The following is a 25,073-nucleotide window of genomic DNA, read 5'->3' on the forward strand; positions in this document are numbered from 1 at the left end:
CGGGACAGTGATGAAGATTGTCAGAGAATACTGCAGGATATATAGGTTGGAAAACTGGGTGGAGAAATGGCAGATGGAATTTAATCCGGGCAAATGCGAAGTGATGCATTTTGGTTGATTATTCAGGTCAGAGCTATAAAATAAATGGCAGAACCATCAGGAGCATAGACACACAGAGATCTGGGAGTACAGGTCCGCACATCATTACAAGTGGCAGCAGTGGTAGAAAAGGTGATGAAGAAAGCATATGGCATGCTTGCCTTCATCAGTCAGGGCATCGAATATAAAAATTGGCAAATTATGTTACCGTTATATAAAAAAATTGGTTAGGCCACATTTGGAATACTGTGTCCAATTCTGGTTGCCACACTACCAGAAGGACATGGAGGCTTTGGAGGGAGTACAGAAAAGGTTTACCAGGGCATTGCCTGCAATGGAGGGCATTAGCAATGAGGAGAGATTGAATAAACTGGGATTGTTCTCCCTGGAAAGACAGAAGTTTATAAAATTATGAAGGGCCTAGATAAGGTGAACAGTTGGAGGCTTTTTTCCTAGGGCAGAAATGACAATTACAAGGGAGCGCAAGTTCAAGATGAAGATGTGCGGGGGAAAAAAATTTTTCGACACAGAGGGTGGTGGGACCTTGGAACGCACTGCTAAGTGAGGTGGTTGAGGCAGACAAGTTAGCGACATTTAAGACTTATCTGGATAGATACATGAACAGTGCAGAATAGAAGGATACAAGCAGTTGGCTTAGATAGGACAACGTGATCAGCACAGGCTTGTTGGGCCAAAGGGCCTGTTCCTGTGCTATACTGTTCTTTGTTGTTAACCCAGTGTACAGAGAATCATTTCTCTAAAAGCACTAAAAAGGAACAAAAGACAAAACCTGCAGGCATGAGTACCCTGGTGGTTGTATTTTGCTGGTATGTACAAGGTAAATGAATAAGGAACAGCAATAGAATTCCTGATGAAATTGGAAAGGAATTCAAACTACCCAAGGCAATAATGCACATTAAAATTCTGATTCTTACCCATCAACCAAAGCCACCTCCTCTTGTTTACCAGGGTTTTCATCTATAAACAAATAGTAATAGCGTTATGTGTGTTTTCAAGACAGGTCACAATTTCAAATTTAATGATCTGCAAAAATAGTTAACACATGAACAGTGCAACATTTAGAGCAAAATCTGATGGGCTGGCTGTATCACCACTAATGCAGTGAAGCAAAGCAACTTTGCAAGTGCAAAACAATAAAACTTGTGAAGGGAGTCAAATTGGCAATTCAATCCCTGACCATAGTGAAAGAATGAAATACAAGCCTATCTCTAGAAGGTAACATCTCATTGCTTGAGCATTGTACTGGTGTTACCAAGGGCAAGGTGAAGGTTAAAATCTTCCCATAAATGACCCATGGCCTATTAGCAACACTGAGGCATCCGTATTAAAATGGCATTTAGTAAAAGGAAAAAGAGTGGAATTACTTTTGTAAAACAAAGGAAAGTCACTATTCTGCTCCAAAACTCAGATTGATTACATGGTCACTTATGTACAGTGGCTCGAGGAGACCAACATTAGTGTGTGCACAGAAGCTATGGGTTTTCAACAGTGGTGGATCCCACAGTTGACACAGCTGTGAATGAACTTAACAGCCACTTGCCAACAGAAACAGTGAATAGCTTATTTACTGGTAAAATACATCAGAATAATACCAACATCAACACTGCATTTTATTTAATTTTTTTTCCTGTGCTCTCTACCTTTTATTTCTTTATGGTCTTTCTTCATTTTTCTTCCCCCCTCCACTCTTTCCCCCTATTTTATCCCCTACCCTTACCTTTTCTCCCCCCCCCCCACTTCCCCTTTTCTAAATCTTACCTCTGTCCCATCCATTTTCCTCCCCCAACATCTTCATTTTAGCTTCTCTGCCGTTCGCCATTCACACCTTTTATTCTCTCTGTGGACAGCCATTAGCAGTCTTTTCTCCTGGTTTCTGTGGCTATGACTCATCTTTCATTCCCTCACCCTGCAGTACAAATATCTCCCACTTTCTATGCCTTTCAGCTTTGACAAAGGGATCGTCTGGACTTGAAACATCAGCTCTTTTCTCTCCTTACAGATGCTGCCAGACCTGCTGAGATTTTCCAGCATTTTCTTTTTTGGTTTCAACATTGCATTTATATGGCACTGTTAACACAGTGAAACATCCCAGCGCACTTCACAGAAGCTTTTATCAAACCTAAATTTAACACAAAGCCACATATTAGGGCTCATATTAGATCAAAAAGCTTGTTCAGAGGCAAGTTTTAAATAGTGTCTTAAAAGCAGAAGAGAGGTAGTGAGATTTAAAGAGGGAATTTCAGAGCTTAGGGTCTTGGAAGCTGAAAGCATGATAATTAAGATCAGGGATGCTCAAGAGGCCAGAATCAGAGGGGCACAGAGATCTCAGAGGGTTGTGCGGTTACAGTATACTAAAGATATAGGGAGAGAAGAGGCCAGGAAAGGATTTGAAAACAAGGTTGAGGATTCTAAAATTAAAGTGTTGTTTAACTAGGTCAGAAAGCACAGAGGTATAGGTGAACTGAATAAGCTGCAAGGATGCGCGCAGCAGTTTTGGAGTTCATGCACAGTAAAAAATTGAGGGTTTGGTCAGGAATGCATCAAATAGACCAATCCACAGGAAATAAAAGACGCCATGGACCCAGCTTCAATTCCGGCCTCGGGTCACCGTCTGTGTGGAATCTGCACATTCTCCCCGAGTCTGCGTGGGTTTCCTCCAGGTGCTCCAGTTTCCTCCCACAGTCCAAAGGCGAGCGGCTTAGGTTGATTGGCCATGCTAAATGTCAGGGGGATTAGCTAGGGTAAATAGGTGGGGTTATGGGATAGAGCCTGGGTGGGATTGTAGTCCGTGCAGACTCAATAGGCTGAATGGCCTCCTTCTGTACTGTAGGGATTCTATGAATAAGGGTTTCAGCAGATGAGCTGGGGCAGGGGAAATAGGTGATACTCTTGATGGTGTAAACGTGTGGTCAGAAGCTCACCTCAATATGACATCAATCTTGCTAACAGTCTTATTCAGCCTCACATTGTGACCAGGGAGAGGGATAGAGTCAGTGGCTCGGGAATAGAGCTTTGAGTTGGAGGAAATTTTTGCTCATCCCAGTACTGGATGGTGGATAAGTAGATAAGTTAGAGACAGTGAAAGAGCTATGAGTGGTGATGATGAGGTAGAGCGGAATGTAGTCAACATATATTAGGAAACTGACACTGTGTTTTCTGGCATCGCTGTCAAGGGGCAGCATTTAGGTGCGAAATAGGCAGGGCCTCAAGGATTGGCAATTGAGGGACACTAGTGCATAGAGAGGAAAGAGAAGTCATAGTCAGCTATAAATGGATATATAAAAACGGAACAAGGCAAGTTTAATCCCATCTTTATCGCTGAGGCATTCTGCAGTGCTCAGAGTGTGGGAGATTCATTTTGAAAATTCAGCTTAAAAAAACAGCGGAATTTACTCCAGTTTTTACGCAACTTAGGATTTTTTGGGAGAATCCTGGCCAGAAACTTTAAAGGGTAAATAAAAGTTTGTGAAGGCCCTAAACACAAGAATGATGCAACTCAAGAGCTGCTAAAAGGCTACATGCTGCCACTGAATGGTGAAAAAACAAGTAAAACCTTATGGTTTAAAAACGTCCCTAAAGGTTATACAGGTTCAATTCCCAGTCTATGCAGGATTAAATTAATCACTACAATGCAGTACTGCAATTAGATTCCATTCCCCTGAGCCAGAAAGGGTCAAAATAAGCTCGGCTTCTTATTCCTGCTCGCTCCCTACTTACTCTGCTGGGAGGGTACGTGAGTGAACATCAGCTGCGGAGAGGTTTGGATTTGGTGATGGAACTCAAGTATGCGCCTGACAATTAATGCCCTACCTCATTAAAAATTACCATGGATGGGATACTGGAAGGCTGCCAATAATTCATAAACTTATACCACAGTAAGAGGCAGCACCTTCAGAACTTTGAATAGTGTTAAAAATAGAAAATGCTGGAAAGACGTACGTTTCAGATCAATGATGACCCTTCCTCATTTCTGATGAAAGATCATTAGCAACCTGAAACATTAACTGTTGCTCCCCACAGATGCTGCCTGACCTGCTGAGTATTTCTGTTTTTAATAGAAACATTTCCAGCATTGGCAGTATTTTAATCTTGTTTGAATAGTGTTACTTTGAGGAAGGTCACTTTCAAGCAACGACTGACATATGGTTCCCAACAAGCCTAGACTTTTATTATTCAATAAAGCAATAAAGACTAAAATCTGGAGCATAAAATATTCAGATATACCCTCAAAAATAATCAAAGCTAATTAAACTGCAGGAGAAACTGCAATTAGCTGAATACAGCAGTAAAGGGTGGACACAAGGGTTTGGTCGTATTTCAAGGGTACTTCAAATTTTGCCAAGTCTTCAGTTTTTTCATTCCAAGCTCCCCCAAAGGCACTAGTTGGGGAGGCAATGGCCTAATGGTATTATTGCTAAACTTTTAATTCAGAAACTCAGCTAATGCCCTCGGAACCTGGGTTCGAATCCCACTATAGTAGATCATAGAAATCATAGAAACCCTACAGTGCAGAAGGAGGCCATTCGGCCCAGAGTCTGCACCGACCACAATCCCACCCAGGCCCCACCCCCACATATTTACCCACTAATCCCTCTAACCTACGCATCTCAGGACTCTAAGAGGCAATTTTTAACCTGGCCAATCAACCTAACCCGCACATCTTTGGACTGTGGGAGGAAACCGGAGCACCCGGAGGAAACCCACGCAGTCGCGAGGAGAATGTGCACACTCCACACAGACAGTGACCCGAGCCGGGAACCGAACCCAGGACCCTGGAGCTGTGAAGCAGCAGTGCTAACCACTTTGCTACCGTGCCACCCCATAGATGGTGGAATTCGAATTCAATTTTTAAAAATCTGGAATAAAGAACCTACTGATGACCATGAAGCCATTGTCGATTGTTGGAAAAACCATCTGGTTCACTAATGTCCTTTAGGGAGGGAAATCTGCCAACCTTGTGTGGTCTAGCCTACATGTGACTCCAGAGCCACAGCAATGTGGTTGACTCTCAACTGCCCTCTGTAATGGTCACTCAGTTGTATTATCACCACTTTCTCAAGGGCAACTAACGATGGGCAACAAATGCTGGCCAGTGACACCTATGTCCCATGAATGAATTTTAAAAACTAAATCATGAATGCAGTTCCTCAGACACCTACAAATCTTCATTAATGACACCAGTGTCCCGACCAATGTTTGTTCCTCATTCAACATCACAAAAAAATAGATCTAATTATTATCACATTGCTGCTTGGAGCTCGCCGAGTGCATATTGGCTGCCATGTTTCCTACATTAAAACAGTGACTACACTTGACAACGTATTTCATTGCTGGTAAAGCGCTTTGAGATGTCCAGTGGTAGTGAAAAGCTTGGTATAAATGCAAATTCCTTCCTCTTCATCATAAGAACTAGGTGCAGGAGTAGGCCATCTGGCCCCTCAAGCCTGCTCCGCCATTCAATAAGATCGTGGCTGATCTTTTCGTGGACTCAGCTCCACTTACCTGCCCGCTCACCATAACCCTTAATTCCTTTCCTGATCAAAAATCTATCTTTTCCTTAAAAACATTCACCGAGGTAACCTCAACTGCTTCACTGGACAGGAAATTCCACAGATTCACAACACTTTGGATGAAGTTCCTCCTCAACTCAGTCGTAAATCTGCTCCCCCCTATTTTGAGGCTATGCCCCCAGTTCTAGTTTCACCCGCCAATGGAAATAACTTCTCTGCTTCTATCTTATCTACTCCTTCATAATTTTATATGTTTCTATAAGATTCCCCCTCCTTCTAAATTCCAATGAGTATAGACTTTCCTCATAAGCCAATCCTCTTAACTCTGGAATCAACCTAGTGAACCTCCTCTGCATCCCGTCCAGTGCCAGTATATCCTTTCTCAAGTAAGGAGACCAAAACTGTACACAGTATTCCAAAGTGTCATCATGTGACCACAGCAAGTGAGTGTCAACCAAATGGGCAGCTCAACAAAATTCAATTGTATCCTCACTCGATGCCCACATGCGATCATTTTCAATCAAGAGTCAATGGGCAACTACGATGGCTAGCACCCAGGGCTGATTTCTCTCTTCCCAAGATTGAAGATATAGAACTATTGTAACAGCAGCACTTGCATCAACTTATTTAAAACAAAACTACGCAACAAATCTGGGATTTTGTTGCTGTGTATGGCTTAATACCAAACCACATAGGCAATTACCCACCAAGCCAGCAAGGCTTTCAACAGACTAAACAATCAGAACTCTAACTAATTAGTTCATCAATCAGGGCATTAAGTATAGAAGTTGGGAAGTTATGTTGCAGTGGTACAGGACAATGGTGAGGCTGCACCTGGAGTAGTGAGTTCAGTTTTGGTCGCCTTGCTGTAGGAAAGATGTTATTGAACTGGAGATAATGCAGAAAAGATTTACAATGATGTTGCCAGGACTCAAGGGACTGAGAGATTGGACAGGCTAGTACTTTTTTCTTTGGAGCGTAGGAGACAGAGGGGTGATCTTCTAGAGGTGTACAAGATCATGAGAGACATGGATAGGATGAATGCACTCGGTCTTTTTCCCAGGGTTGGGGAAATCGAGAACTAGAGGGCATAGGTTTAAATTAAGAGGAGAAGGAATTAATGGGAACCTGAGGAACAACATTTTTTTTTTTTTACACAGAGGATGGTATGTATGTGGAATGAGCTGCCGGAGGAAGTGGTTGAGGCAGGGAGATTGACAACACTTAAAAGGCATTTGATCAGATACATGAATAGGAAAGATTTAGAGGGATATGGGCCAAATGGGGTTAGCTTAGGTGGGCTTTTTGGTCAGCATGGACAGTTTGGGCCGAAGGACCTGTCTCCATGTCATAGATTCTATGATTCTATGACAATGGTTAAATGTACCACATAGCGTAATATGAAGTCATAGGGAGCAAAAGATTTCAAGTTTGATTGCTGTTGATTTCAGCCATAGGCATGCAATATACTTCTGAATCACGGGACTAGGGTGGGAAAGGGTAACAAAGGTTCCATCACTTGACTAATGTTTGGACAAGGACAGAGGCTTCCATTTGATGCCATCCATGTCAAATGATCGGCCAAGCTCCCATGAGGAGTGGCCATTTGGATAAGATATCAAAAGGCAGCTTTAAAAATCAAATTTCCCAAAAGGTTTTTTATTTTAAGTATCAGTGGTGAGATTCATTCTTCAACCCTTTACTTTAACCACCGTCCTTTAACATTCAATGGTGTTACCATCACTAAATCCCCCACTGTCAATATCCTTGGGGTTACCATTGACCAGAAACCCAACTGAATTCGCCACGTAAACACAGTGACTACAAGAGCAAGTCAGAGGCTAGGAACACTGCAGCAAGTAATTCACTTTCTGAATCCCCAAAGCCTATCCACCATCTACAAGGCACAAGTCAGGAGTGCGATGGAATACTCTCCACTTGCCTGGATGGGTGCAGCTCCAACAACACTCAAGAAGCTTGACACCATCCAGGACAAAGCAGCCCACTTCATTCATTCCACATCTACAAACATCCACTCCCTCCACCACCGACGCTCAGTAGAACAGTGTGTACTATCTACAAGATGCACTGTAGCAACTCACCAAAGATCCTTAGACAGCAACTTCCAAACTCAAAACCACTTCCATCTAGAAGGATAAGGGCAGCAGATACATGGGAACACCACCACCTGCAAGTTCCTCTCCAAGCCACTCACCATCCTGACTTGGAAATTTATCACTGTTCCTTCGCAGTTGCTGGGTCAAAATTCTGAAATTCCCTCCCTAATGGCATTGTGGGTCAACCCACAGCACATGGACTGCAGCAATTCAAGAAGACAGCTCACCACCACCTTCTCAAGAACAACTAGGGATGAGCAATAAATGCTGGCCAGCCAGCGACATCCATGTTCCACAAATGAATAAAAAAATTCTACTGAACTGTCCCAGAATCAAATGTAACCTTTACTGTTATCTCAGGGATCTCTTAATATTTTCTACAAACTTTATAACTACTGATTAGAACATGCCTAGAAGACGACACATTATCAAGAATTTACCTGCACAGAAATTCCAGTCTGTGCAGTCTTAGTTCTCCCATCAGAGTTATGTATTCTAATCACATCTCAGGAAAATTCATTGAATCCCCATAGTATAGAAGGAGGCCATTCAGCCTATCGAGTCTGCACTGAACGTATTTTCACCCAGACCCTATTCCAGTGGTTCCCAAAGGGTGCGGCGGGAGAGGGTGGCAAGTGTGGTGGGAAGATTCAAGGACAATCAAAGAAACATTTAAACATGGTTTAAACAAGCATTGTTTTATACTTTCTGGATGTCCCATGATCATATTATAAGTTATGTTCTACGTTATGAATCAAGCACTGTTAGGAGTTGTTTTTTTTTAAATGTATTTCTTGTCAATAAAAAATTCAGTGTGACGCGAGCAAATTTTTATTCCGAAAGTGCGGCCCAGTGAAAAGTAGCCCCTCATATTTATTCTGCTAACCCCCCGGACACTGGGATTAATTTAGCATGGCCAATCAACCTAACCTACACGTCTTTGGAGTGTGGGAGGAAACCGGGGCACTCGGAGGAAAGTCACACAGGCACAGGGAGAATGTGCACACTCCACACAGACAGTGACCCTAGGCCGGAATTGAACGCAGGTCCCTGGCGCTGTGAGGCAGCAGTGCCAACCACTGTGCCATGCCACCCTAAGGGCCAGCTGCTCTTTCTATGATGCTGACAGGGCAGTGGCACAAATCATCCACCAACTTGTGGTGATTCTCAATTCACAGCAAATTACTTTCTTGGCAAAAGCTGCTGTGCAATTTAAACATGAATAATGGCACATGCCATTTAACTCACTATCATGTTGACATCAAATTCTGACCCAACGCATGCTACACAAACCAGGATGGATTGAGGTTCAGCCCTCACTCTGCATTGAGTTGGCCGATCTCAGCCAGGATGGTTATAGATGACCTTAAAGTTTATTTATTAGTGTCACAAGTAGGCTTACATTAACACTGCAATGAAGTTACTGTGAAAATCCCCTAGTCGTCACACTCCGCCAACTGTTTGGATACAGTGAGGGAGAATTTAGCATAGCCAAAGCATCTAACCAACACATCTTTTGGACTATGGGATGAAACCGGAGAACCCAGAGCAAACCCACGCAGACACTGGGAGAACCTCACAGATAGTGACCCAAGCAGGAATCAAACCCAGGTCCTTGGTGCTGTACCCAAGCAATGCTAACCACTGCGCCACCATGCATCAGAGAAAGCCTTATGTCTGTGTAGATTACAAAAGATGGTGTGCACTAGATGAGGGATTTTATAAACCAATAACCATTATGGGGCAATCATTAGAATATACTTGCCCCTTAAACTGACCTATATAACAGTGATAAGCTTTTCATCCATTGAGAGGCACTGTGGGTCATCCTGCGGCGGTAAATACAAGTTATTCCTTTACTGGAGTTAACTTGGTTTGTGGAAAAAACAGTAAAGTCTCATAATTGCATTCCTCCAAAGAGCTGACATAGGAAGAGAAACTTGAAACTCTGTGCAGTAGTTAACCGCCCCCCTCTCCTTGCAACAAACTTAAGAAGCCTGGAACAAGTTTTAGGGAATCACTTGCAACGCAATGCCTCAATACTGAAGACACTGTTCCCATCGAATCCAGGACAAAATTCACTCACAAGAGTGGTGCGAAAAAGTAAGTGTGCTTCTGGGAGCTAGGCCAGCACAAAGGGCATTGTCCCTTTAAGGGGAATATAGAGGGGTTCCCCCAGACGGTGCATGTTCTGGAGACACTTCCAACAAAAGGCACCGTGTGCATTCCCTGCCTGAATTTTAGAACAATGCAGCAATTCAAGGGGAGCCCCCAAACTCTGGAGAAAGTGGCTGTCTCCCCACGGGGTTAACTCACCCCCATACAGCCAGTTCTCCTCATCATCCTCGGCGTCCAGGCCGCCGCCAGGCGCTGCCGTACTCTCCGCAGCCGAGCTCAGCGAATCCATTTCGGTGGCCATACCGACTGGGGAGTTGGGAGACTCCACACAGATTTGGGGGTGGGGAGGGGGACAGAGAGGAGGAGGAGGGGCAGTTGGAGCCGGTGCGCGGCCCCGGGTTCGGGTTCGGGTTCGGGTCCGCTCCCTCCGCCGAGCACAGCGAGCCCACCCTATCGAGTCCGCGCCGCCATCAGCTCCAAACACTCCTCCGCCAGGTCATAGCGCCCGCCGCTCATTTCTCCACTCCCCCCGCCCCCCTCCAGTCATATACACTGCACAACATGTTAACTTTTAGTTGTTTCTCCACTCACAGTCCCTTGCACAACACACACACAACTTTTAAAATAATCGTTTTTCCACTCAATCATAGTACACCGCACAATCAACTTTTAATCCTTTCTCCACTCATAGTACACTGCACAACACACTGTCAAAATTTAAATAGTCCTTTGGTGTATTTGAGTATTGCTGATATATATAATACAAAAACAGAAAATGCTGGAAAATCTTAGCACGTCTGACAGCATCTGTGGAGAGAGAATAGAGTAAGAAATCTCACAACACCAGGTTAAAGTCCAACAGGTTTATTTGGTAGCAAATATCATAAGCTTTCGGAGCACTGCTCCTTCGTCACGAAGGAGCAGTGCTCCGAAAGCTTATGGTATTTGCTACCAAATAAACCTGTTGGACTTTAACCTGGTGTTGTGAGACTTCTTACTGTGTTCACCCCAGTCCAACACCGGCATCTCCACATCAGAGAGAATAGAGCCAACGTTTCGAATTGGTTCCAGCATCCGCAGTATTTTGCTTTTATCTACATATGGTATAACTTGCTGTTTACTTGTTACTGACTATAATTTCTTGCCAGCTATCTTGATGAATGCGAGACAAAAAGCTTTGATGGTGTGTCTCTTTTTTCAGCAACATTCAAATTTATAGATCAAGCCAAATTTAATTATTTTGCAGCAAGAAATATTTGCATTTTTAATGAACTATTTTGATGCAATCCACTTTTATAAAACAAGCACAGTTTCACGTGTTTAAATGAATTTGATGATCTGGCACACAACATCATCTCATGCCTGTATTTCCCAATGCTGATGGTGCTTGAAAGTCTGGCTCTGCAGCCGCCACATGAAAAGGTTGGATTGTGCAGCTAAATGTCATTACATGTCAATTGTGTCAGAGACTACAGCTTATAAACCAACTGAGTGGTTCCCCCATAGTGCTCTGTGAGTTGGAAAAAAATAATGAGCAAATCCGACCTTTCTATTTACGAAGACTTCAATAAATAACAACAAAAATGTTTGAAATAAGGCCAACCATTCTAGGAAACAGTAGCTAATATTCTTGCAGCTGGTATCAACACACTGTTCTCATCAACAGAATCATGAGGCACTCATACAAGACACTGGTTAAACCTCATTGTGTACAATTCTGAGCACCACATTATTGGAAAAAATTAGCTCCCTAGTTTTGGTACTATGGGTGCTGTTTTAGTAAAAAAAACTGGCATCCATACACTCCAACCTCCTTCCAGATGAGCAGACAAAAAGCAGGGTTGTTGAGCATGTTAGCATGGGTGAAACAAGCATATGTCGGAAGTATGCAGATGAGTCACACACTGTTTAACATTGACTTAACACCTGGCCTGCCATTTCGACCATAACACACTATTTAAGGTCTTCTCTTCAGTACACACAGCTGAATATGCATTCAGCAGCACAAGAGAGATTTCCTCCCTCACCTCAGTAGAGCTCTTTAAAGGCATCACCATCCAACATGCAAGTTAGTTACTTTTACATTTTGTTGATGAAACTCTGCTGAGTTTCTAGGAGTACGTGTGTGTTTGGAGCCCTTTAGAAAAGTTGGTAAAGTATGTCAGAAGTGGTACTAGATATTGGAGAGTTGTTGATTGCTACTGCAAGGGCTCTCAATGCTCCAACTGCTCCCAGTCATGGGGGTTATCATTGCACTCCTCCTTGCAGAGCAGCAAAGAAAGCAAGTCGATCGCAGAGGGAGGAGGAAGAGGGAAGAGAAGTTTAAGTTTATTTATTAGTTCACAAGTAAGGCTTACATTAACACTGCAATGAAGTTCCTGTGAAATTCCCCTAGTTGCCACACTCTGGTGCCTGTTCGGGTCAATGCACCTAACCAGCACGTCTTTCAGACTGTGGGAGGAAACCAGAGCACCTGGAGGAAACCCACGCAGAAACATGCAAGCTCCAGACAGACAGTGACCCAAGCCAGGAATCGAACCTGGGTCTCTGCCGCTGTGAGGCAGCAGTGCCAACCATTGTGTCACCATGCGCTGTCAGCAGGAAGCATTATCCTTTTACACTTTTTTGGAAGTACTTCTCCAACCTTTAACTAAGCTGTCTGGCAGTACATTGAGTGACTGCAATTCACCAAAGAGCTGGTTACAGAAGTGTGCCACTCATTGCACCCAGACCTGTAACCTCTGAGGCTAGTGAGGACAACATTGCCACTTAGGCTAAAGGTGACTGTGTGCTTGACTTTTTTCACAAGTAGATCCTTCCAGGCTAAAACAGATATCATAACAAACATCTCACGGTTCGCCATCTATCACTGCAACTGAGAGATGACAGAAGTGCTGTATGCCAGGAGAGTGAACAGACAGAAGCAGGAGGAGCATGTGCATAACCTTGTCAGGAGAGCATTGATTAACCCATATTGTTTTCAGATGTCAATTAATTAAGTTATGGATTATTGTTTTTAAAAGTTTCCCCATCATTAACAACAGGCTCACTGGCTAAACTGTTGGTTTTATCCTTCTATATTTTAAACAGAAACGTAATGGGCAGCACGGTGGCACAGTGGTTGGCACTGCTGCCTCACAGCGCCAGGGACCCGGGTGCGATTCTCAGCTTGGGTCACTGTCTGTGCGGAGTCTGCTCATTCTTCCCGTGTCTGCGTGGGTTTCCTCTGGATGCCCCGGTTTCCTCCCACAGTCTGAAAGATGTGCTGGTTAGGATCATTGGCTATGCTAAATTCTGCCTCAGTGTACCTGAACAGGTGCTAGAGTGTGGCGACTAGGGGATTTTCACAGTGTTAATGTAAGCTTACTTGTGACACTAATAAATGAACTTTAATACTTGCAACCATTAGTCCTCTGGCATCACTACCATATGGATGATTATGGCCAGGGCCTCGCAATTTCCATCCTTATTGCCCTCACTGACCGAGAAGGTAATCCATTCGGGCTGGGAGACTCTTCTAATTTAAGTATTGCCAAACTTTCTTCTGCTTTTCTCCGACCCAATTCTACCATCTCTTGTTTTGCTTGACATCAGCAACATCCTCCTCTTTAGTTGACACTGCTGCAAAGTATCCAATCAGCCCATCCTGCCTTTCCATTCCTCATATAAGGAATGGAGAAAATTAGCATGCAGGTGCAGCAAGCAATTAAAGTTAAAGTTTATTTATTAGTCACAAGTAGGCTTACATTCACACTGCAATAAAGTCACTGTGAAAATCCTTTAGTCGCCACACTCCAATGCCTGTTTGGGTACACTGATGGAGAATTTAGCATGGCCAATGACCTAACCAGCACGTCTTTCGGACTGTGGGAGGAAACTGGAGCACCCAGAGGAAACCCACGCAGACACGGGGAGAACGTGCAGACTCCACACGGACAGTGACCCAAGCTGGGAATCAAACCCAGGTCGCTGGCGCTGTGAGACAGCAGTGCTAACCACTGTGCTAATTAGGAAGGCAGATGGAATGTTGGCCTTTATTGCAAGGAGATTGGAGTGCAAGAATAAAGAAATAAAAGCAAAACACTGCAGATGCCAGAAATTTGAAATAAAAATTGAAGTTGCTGGAAAAACTCAGCAGGAGTGGCAGTATCTGAGGAGAGAGAAACAAAGAGTTTTGAGTATGTCTGACTTGTTCAGAGCGCATCTTCTTTGCTCTGAAGAAGAGTCCCGTGGACTTGAAATCTTGACACTATTGCTCTCTCCTCAGAGACTACAAGAATAAAGAAGTCTTGCTACCCTGGTACATGGTTTTGGTAAGACTACATCTGGAGTCTGTGTGCAGTTTTGGTCTCCAATTGTAAGAAAGGATATACTTAGATTGGAGGCTGTACAGTGAAGGTTCGTTAAATTTGTACCTGGGATAAAAGGGTTGTCTTATAATGAGAGGATGAGCAAATTGGGATTATGTTCTCTGAAGTTCAGAAGAATGAGAGGTGTTATCATTGAAACCTACCAGATTCTGAAGGGACTTGATAGTGTGGATGCTGAGATTGTTTCATAGAAAATCATAGAAAATCATAGAAACCCTACAGTGCAGAAGGAGGCCATTCGGCCCATCGAGTCTGCACCGACCACAATCCCACCCAGGGCCCTACCCCCACATATTTATCCGCTAATCCCTCTAACCTACGCATCTCAGGACTCTAAGGGGCAATTTTTAACCTGGCCAATCAACCTAACCCGCACATCTTTGGACTGTGGGAGGAAACCGGAGCACCCGGAGAAAACCCACGCAGATACGAGGAGAATGTGCAAACTCCACACAGACAGTGACCCGAGCCGGGAATCGAACCCAGGACCCTGGAGCTGTGAAGCAGCAGTGCTAACCACTGTGCTACCGTGCCGCCCATTGTTTCCATTGTTTACGGAATTTAAAACACGGGCACATTCTCAGGAACAAATCATTTAGGACTGAAATATGGAGAAATTACTTCAATCAAAGGGTTGTGAATCTTTGGAATTCTGTACCCAAGAGGATTCTCGGTGCTCCAGCGTTGAATCCATTTAAGGCTGGGAAGGGCAAGTTTGTGGTTACTCAGGGAATTGAAGGATATGAGGAGTTGAAGCCCAAGATCAACCAAGATAATACTGAATAGTGAAGCAGGCTTGATGGGCCGTATAGTTTATGCCTGTTTCTACATTTTATATTCTCATGCCTCTGCTTACCATTTTACTATTTAGGTGTTCATGAAAGACTTTTGGGCTCCCTTTCATAATAGCCATCATTCCCATTCTCGCTGTTTACTTCTTTCTTCCTTTTCAGTTCTCTCTTGTACTTTTTATATTTGGTTTGGATCTTCACTGAATTATAAGCCTGACATTTACCATAAACTTCCTCGAGCTGTTTCAGTTTAATCTCCACATCTTTAATCAGCAAGGGAGTTCTAGCATTGGATACCCTTCTATATCCCCTCGTGGGAATGTGCCTTGTCTGTGTAAATATGTCGGTCTCATAGGAGTGTGCCTTGCCCGTACAAATATGTAAGTAAGCAGATCAATGAAAGACAAAAATATAATTACTCACAAACACGTATGCATCAAAAACTGCTGCAATTGGGTTGCCTCCTAACCCTCTTAGCTACTGCTTAATGCTAAAGCCAGTTTTCAATGGCAGAGTTCTCTTTTCTGTATACAAAATATAAAACCCAGTCTTAATCATGTAGTAAATGGGATTTAGCATCCTTTTGGGCTAACGATCTACACTTTTACTCCTGGATTATTGTCCATAGTATCAGTTCCCCACCCCTGATTGCTCCAATAGGTGGAATAAATCCCTATTGCTGTTTTAGAAAGGTCACTGACCTGAACTGTCATTTTTTTTGTCTCTCCATAGATGCTGCCTGACCTCCTGAGTATTTCCAGCACTTTCTGATTGTATTTTGCAATAAAGAAGAAATATAGTGCTCTGGAATGGTTCAGAGGAGAAATATAACTCCTGGTGCCAGGGTTTTGAGGTAAAACTGCAGAAATTGGGCTTGTCTTGTTTTAAAGAATGAGACAGACAAATGAGAGGTATATAAAATATTAAATATTTAAGAAAAAAATATGGAGCACTTCTTTAAACTAGAAAGCAATATTAGGATGGGAACATGTTCAAACTTGCAAAAGGCAAACTTACGAGTGAGTGAGGTCAGAAATGTGTTTAAACAAGGAGTGATCAACGCATGGATGTCTGGATGAGATCATGGAGGTAAAACCCTTGAATCATTGAAGAAACGGGAGGATATCATAATGGGCAGACTGCAGGGTCTTTTTAGATGAATGAGTTAAGGTGAAAAGTTTATTTATTAGTCACAAGTAAGGCTTACATTAACACCGCAATGAAGTTACTGTGAAATTCCCGTAGTCGCCACACTCCGGTGCCTGTTCGGGTCACTGCCCCTAACCAGCACGTCTTTCAGACTGTGGGAGGAAACCAGAGCACCCAGAGGAAACCCACGCAGACACGGGGAGAACGTGCAAACTTGACACAGACAGTGACCCAAGCCAGGAATCGAACCTGGGTCCCTGACACTGTGAGGCAGCAGTGCTAAGCATTGTGCCACCACATTTTCTCATCTGTATTTAAGGGAAAGCGGTGCTGTAATGCTATTGTCACTTAACTAATAATCCAGACGCCCAGGGTAATGCTCTGGGGACCTGGGTTCGAATCCCAGATGGTCAAATTTGAGTCTGGAACAATCGGGAATTAAAAGTATAATGATGATGAAACCATTGTCGATTGTTATTTTTAGAAAACCATCTGGTTCACTAATGTCCTTGAGGAAAAGAAATCTGCTCTTCTTAACTGGTCTGGTCTACATGTGACTTCAGATCCACAGCAATGTGGTTGACTCTTAAAATGGTCTCTGAAATGATCTAACAAGCCACTCAGTTCAAGGGCAATTTGGGATCAGCAATAAATGCTGGCCCAGCCAGTAACACCCGCATCTTGTTTGAAATCTTTTTTTTCCAAAAATGAATAAGAGGTGGAAAAGTAGCAAAGCAGAGACAGGAGTAAAGGCAATGAATTTAGAATTGAACCTTAGTCTTTTGAAATGGTGACCCATGCCCACTTTAATGTTTTCACTCATAAAGATTTTTAAATTATAGACAAATGCATAACATTTAAGGTCAACCATATTCAGTTTCACTTTCCACTCCCACTGACCTCAAACATGAACAAAAGAGCTGAAGGCCAGGGGTAAGAGCGACTGCCCTTGACATTTGACCGACTATGGTATCAAGTTCGTTAGGTGTGTTCAGGAGGGTTTCCTGACACAGCATGTGGACAAGCCTACAAGAGGAGAGGCTGTACTTGATCTGATACTGACCAATGAACCTGGACAGGTGTCAGATCTCTCAGTGGGAGAGCATCTTGGGGATAGCGATCATAACTCTATCTCCTTTAGGCTTGCATTGGAAAAAGAGAGGATCAGGCAAGCTAGGAAAGTGTTTATATGGAGTAAGGGGAAACATGAAGACCATTAGACAGCAAATTAGAAGAGTAAATTGGAAGGAGGTATTCTCAGGGAAATGTACTGGGGAGGTGGCAGTTTTTCAAGGAATGTCTGTCTAGAGTTCTACAGGACAACGTTCCGAGCACACAGGGAGGTGTTGGTTGGTTAAAGGAACCGTGGTGCACGAAAGCTGTGCGGGACCTAGTCGAGAAGAAAAGGAAAGCGTACAAAAGGCTCAGAGAGCTTGGCGAAGATAGGGATTTAGAAGAGTATACGGCTTGTAGGAAGGGACTAAAGAAGGAAATTAGGAGAGCCAGAAGGGGTCACGAGAAGGCCTTGGCAGGTAGGATTAAGGAGAACCCTAAGGCATTCTATAAATATGTGAAGAGTAAAAGGATGAGACATGATGGAATAGGGCCTATAAAAGGTGAAGGCGGGAAAGTCTGTACGGAACCAGTAGAAATGGCAGAGGTGCTCAATGAGTATTTTGCCTTGGTTTTCACAGAGGAGAAAGACCTGGGTGGATGTACTGCGGGCGTGCGGTGGACTGAAAGGATTGAGTATGTGGACTTTAAGAAAGAGGTTGTGCTGGAATCTTTGAATGGCATCAAGATAGATAAGTCGCCGGGTCCGGATGGGATGTACCCCAGGTTACTGTGGGAGGCGAGGGAAGAGATTGCAGAGCCTCTGGCGATGATCTTTGCGTCGTCGATGGAGACAGGAGAGGTGCCGGAGGATTGGAGGATTGCGGATGTGGTTCCTATTATCAAGAAGGGGACTAGAGATAGCCCAGGTAATTACCGACCGGTGAGTCTAACCTCAGTGGTTGGTAAACTGATGGAGAAGATCCTGAGGGACAGGATATATGAGCATTTAGAGAGGTTTAGTATGCTCAAGAATATTCAGCATGGCTTTGTCAAGGGCGGATCGTGCCTTATGAGCCTGGTGGAGTGCTTCGAAAATGTGACTAAACACATTGACGAAAGGAAGGCAATAGATGTGGTTTATATGGATTTTAGCAAGGCGTTTGATAAGATCCCCCATGCAAGGCTTCTGGAAAAAGTGAGAGGGCATGGGATCCAAGGGGCTGCTGCCCGGTGGATCCAGAACTGGCTTGCCCAAAGGAGGCAGAGAGTGGGTATAGATGGGTCTTTTTCTAAATGGAGGTCGGTCACCAGTGGTGTGCCCCAGGGATCTGTTCTGGGACCCTTGCTGTTCGTCATTTTCATAAATGACCTGGATGAGGAAGCAGAGGGATGGGTTGGTAAGTTTGCCGACGACATGAAGGTTGGTGGGGTTGTGGATAGTCTAGAGGGATATCAGAAGTTACAGAGGGACATAGATAGGATGCAAGACTGGGCGGACAAGTGGCAGATGGACTTCAACCCAGATAAATGTGTCGTGGTCCATTTTGGTAGGTCAAATGGGATGAAGGAGTACAATATAAAGAGAAAGACTCTTAGTACGGTAGAGGATCAGAAGGACCTTGGGGTCCGGGTCCATAGGACTCTGAAATCGGCCCCGCAGGTGGAGGAGGTGGTTAAGAAGGCGTATGGTGTGCTGGCCTTTATCAATCGAGGGATTGAGTTTCGGAGTCCGGGGATAATGATGCAGCTATATAAGACCCTCGTCAGACTCCACTTGGAGTACTGTGCTCAGTTCTGGTCGCCTCACAATAGGAATGATGTGGAAAAGATTGAAAGGGTGCAGAGGAGATTTACAAGGATGTTGCCTGGATTGAGTGGCATGCCTTATGAGGATAGGCTGAGGGAGCTCAGTCTTTTCTCCTTGGAGAGACGAAGGATGAGAGGAGACCTAATAGAGATGTATAAGATGTTGAGAGGCATAGATCGGGTGGACTCTCAGAGGCTTTTTCCCAGGGTGGAAATGTCTGCTACGAGAGGACACAGGTTTAAGGTGCTGGGGGGTAGGTACAGGGAAGATGTTAGGGGTAAGTTTTTCACACAGAGGGTGGTGGGCGAGTGGAATCGGCTGCCGTCAGTGGTGGTGGAGGCGAACTCAATAGGGTCTTTTAAGAGACTCCTGGATGAGTACATGGAGCTTAATAGGATGGAGGGTTATAGGTAGGTCTAGAAGGTAGGGATGTGTTCGGCACAACTTGTGGGCCGAAGGGCCTGTTTGTGCTGTAGTTTTTCTATGTTCTATGTTCTAAGGAGCCCGAGCAAAACTGGAGCCAATGGGAATCAGGGGGAAAACCCTCCACTGGTTAGAGTCATACCCAGCACAAAGGAAGATGGTTGTAGTTATGTATTTTCAATCATATCGGTTTATAGAATCATACAATCCCTACAGTGCAGAAAGAAGCCATTCAGCTCATCTCATCTGTACCGACAACAATCCCTCCCAAGCCCTATCCCCATAACCCCACATATTTACCTTTCCAGGACATCATTGCAAAAGTTCCTCAGGGTAGTTTCCGAGGTCCAACAATATTCAGCTGCTTCATCAATGACCTTCCTTCCATCATAAGGTCAAAAGTCAGGATGTTCGCTGATGACTGCACAATGCTCAGCACCATTTGTGACTCCTCATATACTGAAGCAATCCATGTTCAAATGTATCAAGACCTGCACAATATCCAGGCTTGGGCTGACAAGTGACAAGTAACATTTGCACTATGCAATGACCATCTTCAACAAGAGAGAATCTAACCATCACCTCATGACGTTCAATGGTGTTACCACCACTGAATCACCCACTATCAACATCCTTGGGGTTGCCATTGACTAGAAACTGAACTGGGCTAGTCACATAACCACTGTAACTATAAAAGCATGTCAGAAACCAGGAATTTTGTGGTGAATAACACACCTCCTGACTCCCCAAAACCTGCCCATATTCTACAAGGCACAAGTCAGAAGTGTGATGAAATATTCTCCACTTGCCTCGATGAATGCTGCTCCAATAACACTGAAAAAGCTCAACACCATCAAGGACAAAGCAGCCTGCACAAACATTCAATCCTGTCACCACTAACGAACAGTGGAGCAGTGTGTACCAGCTACAAGATGCACTGCAAGAACTCACCAAGGCTCCTTTGGCAGCATCTTCCAAACCCACAAACACTACCATCTAGAAGGACAAGGACAGCAGATACCTGGGAACACCAACACCTGGAGGTTCCCCTCCAAGTCACTCACCACCCTGACTTGGAAATATATCACTGTTCCTTCACTGTCGCTGAGTCAAAATCCTGGAACTCTGTCCCTAAGAGTTAGGGTGTGTTACACCTCATCACTGTAGTGGTTCAAGATGGCAGCTCAACACTACCTTCTCAAGGACAATTAGGGATGGGTAATAAATGTTGGTCTAGCCAGCGATGCTCAAATCCTATAAATGAATAAAAAAAACAAAGGAGCTGGGCATCTCTAGTACTCTCTCATTCATTGACGCTTTCTTCCCCTTTAATCCCTTCACTCAGTTCAAAGAGGCACTTTTAATTCTCTTCCTTGTAGTTCATGGAGATGTTCAACTTTCTTTAACCTGGCATTTAATTCATAAAACTGCACTACCAATTATCTGACAGTTCACTGAAGTGTCCTATGTTCTCCAATCTCTTACTCTTTCCTCTCCTGTTTGCAAAGACATCTTTCTCCCTTGCTGCTGAATTAAGGAATCATGATTGCTGCCAAGTTAATAGATATGCGCTGGCATAATGCACAGCCTGTGATCACATGACACCAAAATTTTATGCCCTCACCCAGAAGAGGGCTGGCAAGCAGGGGATGGACAAAGAATTGGTTGCAATGGTGGAAGTGGGTGCCCTACCTGTCTCCTTTAGTATTTCACCATTGGTGGTGCATGTGGTAGGCAGCTCTCCCCTGGGGCCAATTGAAGCTGTTAGGAGTCTCTTTCCTACCACTGCTAGTATTTTACCAGAAGTAGTGTTGGGGATGGGAGAGGAGGAGGGAGTGCAAGGGGGGGAGGGGGCAGGGGAGTTGAAGGAGGAATATAATTTGGATAAAAGTGAGGTTATCCACTTTGGTAGCAAAAACAGGAAGGCAAATTACTATTTGAATGGCCATAAATTAGGAGAGGGAAATGTGCAACGAGACCTGGGTGTCATCGTACACAGTCACTGAAGGTCAATATGCAGGTTCAGCAGACAGTAAAAAAGGTAAATGGTATATTGGCCTTCATAGCAAGAGGATTCGAGTACAGGAGTAGGAATGCCTTGCTGCAATTATACAGGGCCTTGGTGAGGCCACACCTGGAGTATCGTATGCAGTTTCGGTCTCCTTACCTGAGGAAGGATGTGCTTGCTCTGGAGGGAGAGCAGAGAAGGTTTACCAGACTGATTCCTGGGATGGCAGGACCGACGTATAAGGAGATTGTGTTGGTTAGGATTGTATTCAGAAGGATGAGGGGGATCTCAGAGAAATCTATAAAATTCTAATAGGACTAGACAAGATAGATGCAAGAAGGATGTTCCCTGTGGTGGAGTGTCCAGAACCAGACGTCACAGTCTGAGGATGCAGGGTTGACCATTTAGGACAGAGATGAGGAGAATTGTCTTCACCCAGAGAGGGGTCAGTCAGCCTGTGGAATTTGCTACCACAGAAAGTAGTTAAGACCAAAACATTGAGGGCAGAATTTTCCCATTCTGCCCGCCACAGGAATCGTAGTGGCGGTGCTGGACCATGCAAAGGTCTGTTGACTTCAGGTGAGAATTTCCAGCCTTGGGGCGAGCGCGGCTGAAAAATCCCACCCTGAATGTTTTCAAGAAGCTGTTGGATATAGCCCTTGAGGTGAAAGAGATCAAAGGATATGGGGGGAAGGCAGGATCAGGTTATTGAGTTGGATGATCAGCCATGATCATACCGAATGGCAGAGCAGGCTTGAAGGGCCTATTGGTCTCCTCCTGCTCCTATTTTCTATGTTTCTATGTAAAAGAGATTGGTCAATATTGGAGCTAGATCATCAGTTCTTGATTGCTGGAAAAGACAGATACTATAATCCAATATTTTCACCACATCTATTAACCCACTTAGATAATCAGATCAGCAAGGTCAGAATAGTGTTGGCGAAGGCTTTAGGAACAGTTCAGTTGTAAGATGTATTTTGGGAGATCAGAGTACTGATAAGTTAAAAGAAACAGTATCCATACATGGCTGGATTATTGTTTTGTCACCAAATGTTATACTGAATAGCTTAATTTATCAAAATGCTCCAGAAATCTGGTACTTTCTGAGAATAAAACCAATTTCAATACAAGCACTGTGAAAGCAATTACTAAATAGAAATTAGTGAGTATCATATCTTGGTTCAGAGAGGTGATATGTAGGATAGAAATCATATGTGACTCTCAAGCAAGCTTTAGAACTGACAAGGTGGTGGTAAACTAGGGCTAATTTAGTTTATCTTAAACTCCTTATTTTATAGAAAAGAAATTGAGGTGACTTTTATGCTGTTTTGGAATTTTGGAGGAGTTAATATTTTCAGTGTTCATATGACAATAATATTGGTTTCAAGAAACTACAGAATGGATTAAATGAGTCCATGCATAATATGCCGCTACAACCTGTGCTTGTACTGTACAGTTCTTTCAACATAGTAAATGTTCCAAGGTACTTCATGCAACAATAGAAGATTCAGGAAACAAAGCCTAAGAAATGGTCAGAGATTTTTAGGAGCAATTTAAAAGCTGAGTTGCTAGGAGGGGTGGGGGTGATGGGGAGAAACAGCAAGTCAGGGGATCCTAACAGAGATATTGGGTACAACTTGACTTTGTGTGTTAGCAGGCTAATTTGCATCTTTTTTTTCTTGGAACATATTAGTGTATCACTATTTTCCCTTAAGAAGTAGTGGTGCACTGCCTTCTTGAGTTGCTTCAGACCATGTGGTAAAGCTACACCCTTAGTGCTTTTGGGGACTTCCTTCATTATCTCTGGGCAAAATCCTGGAACAGGTCATATATCTCCGAGTCAGAATGGTGTGCAACTTGGAAGGGAATTTAATTGGTGGTTTTCTGATACATGTACTGACCTTGTCAACCATGTCCTTCTAAGCTGTAGAGATTCTGGGTTAGGAAGTTTCCATTGAAGAAACCTTGGAGAGTTCTTGCAATGTATCTTGTAAATGGTACTTGATGCAGTGTGTTAATGCTGAAGTAAGTGAATATTCAAAGTGGTGGATGAGTCATTGCTTGAACAGGATACTTTGCCTGAATGTTGATGAGTTTTGTGAGTGTTGTTGGAACAGCGCTCATCCAACCAAATGGGGAGCATTCCATCACTCCTGAATTATGCCATACAGATTGTGAAAAGGCTTTGGGGACTAAAATGGGTCACTTACTGCAGAATTCTCAACCTCTGACCTGCTCTTGTAGCCTCAGTACTTATGTGGCTCGTCAAGTTAAGTTTCTTGTCAATCATGACCTTTACACTGCGGATGGTGGAGAGATTAGCATTCAGCAGCACTACCATTGCCTAAGGGGAAGTAGTTTGACTTTCTCTTGTTGGAGACAGTCACTGTCTGATGCTTGCAAGGCCTTTTCCTTACAGCAGATGTTTTAAAATTCAGCTCAAGAATGAACTTTCATACATTATGAAACTGTCATACATCTTGGAGCAAATTCATTTTTTGAAGTATTTAGATCTATAAACACAATGAAATACTGGAGGACATAAAATCAGAAAACATAATTATGGATCAGCTGCTTTCTGTAATGCACAACTCAGAATTTCCAAGAGTCTAATCATAAAAAGCATGATGTCAGTGCATTGCTTTATAGTAGGATACTCATTTCAACTAGCATATGACTTTAAAAAGTGGTTAAACACATTGCATATATTAATTCCAACTTACATTTTACTGGCCTAGGTGTGAAAGACACTAGAAAATGTTAGTGCAATATGACATTTGATTTCATCAAAGTTGTATATAGCTAAAATATTCAAAAGATACATTTGTAGTTTGTGAACATAATGTTAACAGTTGTTTAACAGTGTTAGATGTTAGATGTCTTTAATCCTCCAGCAGCATATACTTTAATTGGTCCCTACCTACCTCATTTCCTATAGGAGGAAGAAATTGGATTTTTATGTAAAGTTATATAAATCTGACTTGTTTAAAAACCCAATCCTCTCAGCAGTCCTAAGTCTGAGATACAGTGACCTGCATGTAGAAATAAGACACATGAACTCATTAGAATTGTGTTTGTGCATGACCCGGTATACTGCATGCGCAGCAGATGAAAACTGCAGGTGTTTGGAAAAACTTCAGAAATAATTTCCATTTTCTCCAAGACAGCCAAGTTATTTTAATAACATAGTTCCACTATCCAATGTTCATCATTCTAGCTCTTGAAGCAAAGTCATAACATTCAAGAAGCAGAATTTGGATTAAAATGATATATGTGCTGCATAACTAACAAACTGGTGGATTAAGTTCAATTACATATTATTAGTGGTTAGCACTGCTGCCTCTCAGCGCCAGATCCGGATTCAATTCCCAGCATGGCTCCAAGCACAGATTTTCCCTTTGGTCCCGGAGGGGTACTACTCTTTCCCTGGTTATTCTCTTCCCCTTAACATTCTTATAGAGTATCTTGGGAGTCTCCCTAATCTCAATTGCCAGAGCTTTTTCATATCCCCTCATAGCTGTCCTAATTGCTTTCTTAAATTTCCTTCTGAATTAAGGCCTCCACTGATTTGCTCCCTTTGTATCTGCTAAAAGCCTCTCCTTTC

The 25,073-nt window shown here is 43.4% G+C and overlaps 2 protein-coding genes across 5 annotated transcripts in view; both read right to left on the reverse strand.

Annotated features, from left to right (window-relative positions):
* The window catches only part of LOC144492837 (pre-mRNA 3'-end-processing factor FIP1-like), a 48,476-nt gene extending 38,073 nt beyond the window's left edge, over positions 1–10,403 (reverse strand). For all 4 annotated transcript variants that reach the window (XM_078211343.1, XM_078211342.1, XM_078211341.1 and 1 more), the window contains exons 1-2: positions 10,064–10,403; positions 1,035–1,077 (exon numbers count right to left, since the gene is read on the reverse strand). In XM_078211343.1, the coding sequence (XP_078067469.1) occupies positions 1,035–1,077; positions 10,064–10,166 (146 nt within the window). In that variant the 5' untranslated portion in view covers positions 10,167–10,403. The remainder of the gene's footprint in view (positions 1–1,034; positions 1,078–10,063) is intronic.
* kdrl (kinase insert domain receptor like) overlaps positions 1–25,073 on the reverse strand; it is a 509,442-nt gene that overhangs the window by 143,272 nt on the left and 341,097 nt on the right. The window lies entirely within an intron of this gene.

The sequence above is a fragment of the Mustelus asterias genome, chromosome 4, assembly GCF_964213995.1.
Source record: "Mustelus asterias chromosome 4, sMusAst1.hap1.1, whole genome shotgun sequence".
NCBI lineage: Eukaryota > Metazoa > Chordata > Chondrichthyes > Carcharhiniformes > Triakidae > Mustelus > Mustelus asterias.